The sequence below is a fragment of the Cebus imitator genome, unplaced genomic scaffold, assembly GCF_001604975.1.
Source record: "Cebus imitator isolate Cc_AM_T3 unplaced genomic scaffold, Cebus_imitator-1.0 Scaffold406, whole genome shotgun sequence".
Classification (NCBI taxonomy): Eukaryota; Metazoa; Chordata; class Mammalia; order Primates; family Cebidae; genus Cebus; species Cebus imitator.
The window spans coordinates 1,373,959-1,379,412 of record NW_016107721.1 but is presented as its reverse complement, the minus strand read 5'-3'; the positions used below and the strand labels follow the sequence as shown (position 1 = coordinate 1,379,412).

Sequence of the window (5,454 nt, the reverse complement as noted above, 5' to 3'; positions counted from 1 at the left end):
GGGTTTCACCATGTTGACCAGGATGGTCTCGATCTCTTGACCTCGTGATCCACCCGCCTCGGCCTCCCAAAGTGCTGGGATTACAGGCTTGAGCCACCGCGCCCGGCCCTGAAACCACTTTTCACTTCCTGAACAGCCAATAAAAACTTATGATTCCTTGGACGGGCGCAGTGGCTCACACCTGTAATCCCAGCACTTTGGGAGGCCAAGGTAAGCAGATCACTTGAGGCCAAGTGTTCCAGATCAGACTGGGCAACATGGTCAAACCCCATCTCTACTAAAAAAATACAAAAATTAGCCAGGCATGGTGGCATACACCTGCAATCCCAGCTACTAGGGAAGCTGAGGCAGGAGAATCACCTGAACCAGGGAGGCAGAGGTTGCAGTGAGCTGAGATGGCACCATTGTACTCCAGCCTGGGCACCAAGAATGAAACTCCATCTGAAAAAAACTTTTGATCCCAGGCCAGGCGTGGTGGCTCACACCTGTAATCCAAGCACTTTGGAGGCCAAGGCAGGCGGATCACTTGAGGTCGGGAGTTCAAGAGCAGCCTGACTAACATGGTGAAGAGTCCTGTCTTAAAAATAAAAAAACTTATGATTCCAAATCCCATACTTTCTTTGAAATAGTCTGAAGCCACAGCAAACATTATACTGAAAAATATGTTTTTAAAAGACCACCTCCTCCGCAAAATAGAAGAAAATATGAATAGACCAGGATGTTTTTAAAATAAAATGTTGGGGCTGAGTGTAGTGGCTCGCACTTGTAATCCCAGCCCTTTGAAAGGCCAAGGTGCATGATTCACTTGAGGTCAGAAGTTTGAAACCAGCCTAACCAACATGGTGAAACCCTGTCTCTACTAAAAACACAAAAAATTAGGTGGGGGTGATGCCCATTGCCTGTAATCCCAGCTACTTTCGAGGCTGAGGCAAGAGAATCACTTGAGCCGGGGAGGTGGAGGTTTCAGTGAGCCGAGATGAGGCCACTGCACTCCAGCCTGGCCAACAGAGCAAGACTCTGTCTCAAAATAAATAAATAAGTTAGTTGGAATAAGAAGAGATTTTTCATGATAATCCATGACAGTAAGTCTTCTGCCTTTGTCATAATTTGTATACAAGAATTTAGTTCGTCTGAATTATTTAATGGTGGCCAGGGGAAGCTTTTGAGGCGGGAAAGAACTATGATAAACTAAAGGTTCTATTTCAATACTTAAATATTGACTTCCAAATTAATATTATAGAAATAAAAATTGGCCGGGCGCGGTGGCTCAAGCCTGTAATCCCAGCACTGTGGGAGGCCGAGGCGGGTGGATCACCAGGTCAAGAGATCGAGACCATCCTGGTCAACATGGTGAAACCCCATCTCTACTAAAAATACAAAAAATTAGCTGGGCATGGTGGCACGTGCCTGTAATCCCAGTGACTCAGGAGGCTGGGGCAGGAGAATTGCCTGAACCCGGGAGGCAGAGGTTGCGGTGAGCCGAGATCGCGCCATTGCACTCCAGCCTGGGTAAAAAGAGCGAAACTCCGTCTCAAAAAAAAAAAAAGAAATAAATAAATAAAAATTAAAATCTAGAGTTATGGCCAGATGCAGTGGCTCATGTCTATAATCCCAGAACACTCTGGGAGGCCGAGGCGGGCGGATCACAAGGTCAGGAGATCAAGACCATCCTGGGCAACGTGATGAAACCCCGTCTCTACTAAAAAAATACAAAAATTTGCTGATTGTGGTGGCGCATGCCTGTAATCCCACCTACTTGGGAGGCTGAGGCTGCAGAATTGCTTGAACCAGCAAGCCAGAGGTCGCCGTGAGCCACAAAACATGTCATTGCATTCCAGCCTGGCGACAGAGACTCTATGTCAAAAAAAAAAAAAAAAATCTAGAATTATAAACCTTACTAGATGAGTGGGCATTCAGAGCATACTTCTAAAATTCATTACTGAAAGTATGTATATATAAAGTTTATATCAGTCCTTGATTTTTAATAGTTTATTTGTGCAACAGAACAAATGGATAAGCTACAATGTTAATCTGTGGGCTTAATAACAACTTTATTTTTTAAACGCACTGTTTATAGAGCATAAACTATAATAGGTCAGCAGCAGTTAGTTCGGCACTGCTAACTACGTAATGCAAAAAAAAGGGGCCTTCTCCAAATGATTACAGGATACAAAATTCTTGACTGTAACTGCTGGTCCAATTTTCTTGAATGATTACTATAACTTTTCCCAAAAAAATTGTTCTGATATATATGCTTATGGTGACCCAAACGACTATTCTACTTAAATTTATTTACATTTTATTAAGGTAATGCAATAGATTAGGTCTAAATATTGTTGGGCCACAAATGTTACATATAAAACGTTTAGATAAAATGAGATTATTTCCAATTAAGAAAATGCCCTTTGATCCTTCACTGATTTGGGAAGCACAGCACTGGGCCATCCACAACCTCACTTTGAGTCGGGATCCCTCACAAGATCAAAGGTATGAATTTCTACTCTGACAGTAAGGCATGCGTCCCCATCCTACAGCTTCAAAGGGCTGCAAGCAAGGTGTCCATAGTCTTCTTTAAAAAGCTACACAAGCAAAATTAAAACTTTCCTCAACAGTGCCCCTCATCTTGCCTACTTTAATTTCAGATACTTTCCTGGACCTGCCTTTCATGAACCAAGCCTATGTCAATTTAGAAACAGGAAAAAAATGTTTGATGCACATTACATATCTTTTCTATATCAAGTTCTTATGAAGATTCCAAAAAGAGAAGCAATGAAGGAAGCAAAGCCTGAACAAATATGTAATATTTAGGCCATTATAGTGCTTCAAAATTCAGCCTACTAGCATAGGGAAAAAAAAATACCTGTTGGACAAAGCATGCAGATGACTGTAAGACATCGACAACAGCCATGCAGAGTAATAATTTCACGCAGGTCATTTTGTATACTACAAATTCTAAGTTTCCAAACGTCAAAAAGTCAAACTTTGCTACCGTTTGGTTTATATAACAAAGTTCCATTTCAATCTATTCTTTCCGATATATTAACATCCTAAAACTTGTCTGCTCTAACCATTAGATCACTGGTTATCATTAGAATGAATTCGTGATCACACCTATGTTGTAGTTTGTTTTTTAAAACAATGACTCCATTCCACACAATGTGGAATTATCCTATTCCATCGACCAGTTCCCTCGCCCACAAAAGTGTTACTTTCAAACAAAAAGTACATGACCAACATATCTCTGGTCCTGCCAGATTATCAGTTTATGTGCTAACTCAAACTGCCGTTTTCACGAGATATATTTTGAAAGAACCTAACAAAATAAGCTCTCCAAACATAAGACTGTAACTCACACGGTATATTCGTCTACAACATGGGTAAGACCCAAAACTTCTGTTTTGGTGAAGCAAAGACGAAAATAAGAGCTATGCATGCCCTAATAATTAAAAAAAAAAAAAATGCCGGGTTAGGGGGGAAAAAAACCATAAAGTTTCTTAAGACAAGAGACAAGCAAGAACATGTGCATCCTCAGAACGCCAACGTAACAAATGCCTTGGAGATCGGGGCACACAACTTTTTCCCTCAAGCCCCAAAAACTTAAGCACACATATGGAAATAGAAAGAGCAGACAGCAGTGCTGGGCAGAAAAAAAGAAGTGATCTGAATGTCTAGAGACGTTGGTTTTACTCTCTTGGCTCGACGACTCCCGGAGTGACCTTGGGGAAACCTCTCTCTAGGCCTGTTTCGTTATAGGAGACCTGAAGTCCCTTTACGTTAACTCTACTCCAACTTCAGTGATTCGAAACAGGCTTTCGGACTGCTTCTAATGAATGCCAGGGGGAAAAAAAGAATCACGTTAAATGGGTCAGAGGCCCCTAAGTGGATATAAAGCGGCTGGGTGAAAGGTAAGTGGACCCTGACCCAGCAAAGCACCGAGCGCAGCTTCAGAGAGCGAGGGTGGCTGCGGGAAGGCCGGGGGTGGGTCCGTAGGGCTCCCGGCCCGGGCAGGAGGTGGAGCCGAGGCTCTCGCATGCATTGTCCCCGGGAGGGAGCCATGTTTCTTACTCCCCGGCACTCCCAGATGGCGGCCAGGGGCGCGGGGCCTAAGCAGACCAAAGCCCCGGGGACCTGGAGAGCCAGCGGAGGCAGGCAGCGGGGAGGGAGCTCCGGCCCGGGTAAGGGCTGTCTCCCGGACTGCCGTCCCCGCGACGCACTCTGAGGCGGTGGGGGGAAGGAAGGACCCCTGAGCGACGGTTCCGGGCTCCGCGCCTCCCAGACCCCAGTCGGTGGAGGGAAAAGGAAACCCATGCCGAACTACGGGGCTGGGACGGCGGCGGACAGGCCGCATCGGTCTCCTCTCTCGCCGCAGGCCGGGCGGCCGAGCAGTGGGAAGCAGGCCCGGGCTCTCGACCTCCGAGGCCTCGGGCGGCCCCAGCCCGGCGCGCCGGGGATCAGCTACTTACCGTTGGCACGTTTGAGGGCATTTTCCGGCCTCTGAAAATAGGCCGGCATCTTGGCGGCTGGCTCAGCTCACCCGGCGTCAGCAAACTCCCTAATGGCCCGGGCCGGGAGAGGAGACGAAGGGGAACCAGCGTAAGGTTCCACGCGCCTAGCCAGCAGTCGCCCGCGCCCAGCCGGCCAAAGACGGAAAAGGAAGATACCACGTGACCTCCGCGCGGCGGCCCTGCCGCCGCCCAGGCCCCGGATGCAGAGGGGGCGGGCCTCCATGCGCGCAGGCGCGCTGGCGTCACGCACGCCGCTAAACGTGGCGGCGCCGTGGTCCTCGGCGCGCGAGATCCAGTCTCTACTTGAGCCTTTTCTGGGTAAAGTTGGAGAGACGGTTCCCAGGCCTTTCAATACTCGAGCGAGAATTGGGGTGGGAAGGGGGAGTGTGGGGTCAGAGTTTCTGTTTGGAGAACAAGCAAGCGTCTGCAGATTCATTTTCCACGCGACTTGTACGGAGTCCTGCAAAGTTACAATAATGTCCCATCCGGCCGGGAATGGCCGGTCTTGGCTACCTGAAAATGCTGAGTTTATTTACGGAAATGCAGTGAGCAGGCCAGCGCCGCTCAACTGTGAGGGACAAGCATGGGGAGGAGTGACGCAGAAAACAAGCAAGGTTATTTTATATCTTGGTAAAGTAAAAAGTTGGTGTCAGAGGGATTGCCTGAGGAATAAAGGCTCTCTATCTGGGCAAGTGGAGACGGAGCGACCTGCCAAAGGAGGAAAAGCCCTGGAGCACAGCAGACTTGCTTGGTGTTTGAAAACACGTCGCGTTTTACATACAACGCACGTCACAGACATATTAAGAAAAATTAGTGGCGGGGCGCGGTGGCTCAAGCCTGAAATCCCAGCACTTTGGGAGGCCGAGGCGGGTGGATCACGAGGTCAAGAGATCGAGACCATCCTGGTCAACATGGTGAAACCCCGTCTCTACTAAAAATACAAAAAATT

The 5,454-nt window shown here is 47.5% G+C and overlaps 1 protein-coding gene across 1 annotated transcript in view; it reads right to left on the bottom strand.

Moving 5' to 3' along the window:
• EIF3A (eukaryotic translation initiation factor 3 subunit A) overlaps positions 1–4,721 on the bottom strand; it is a 54,628-nt gene extending 49,907 nt beyond the window's left edge. The window contains exon 1 of the mRNA XM_037731558.1: positions 4,464–4,721. Within this exon, the coding sequence (XP_037587486.1) occupies positions 4,464–4,512 (49 nt within the window). The 5' untranslated portion in view covers positions 4,513–4,721. The remainder of the gene's footprint in view (positions 1–4,463) is intronic.
• Positions 4,722–5,454: the final 733 nt, after the last annotated feature.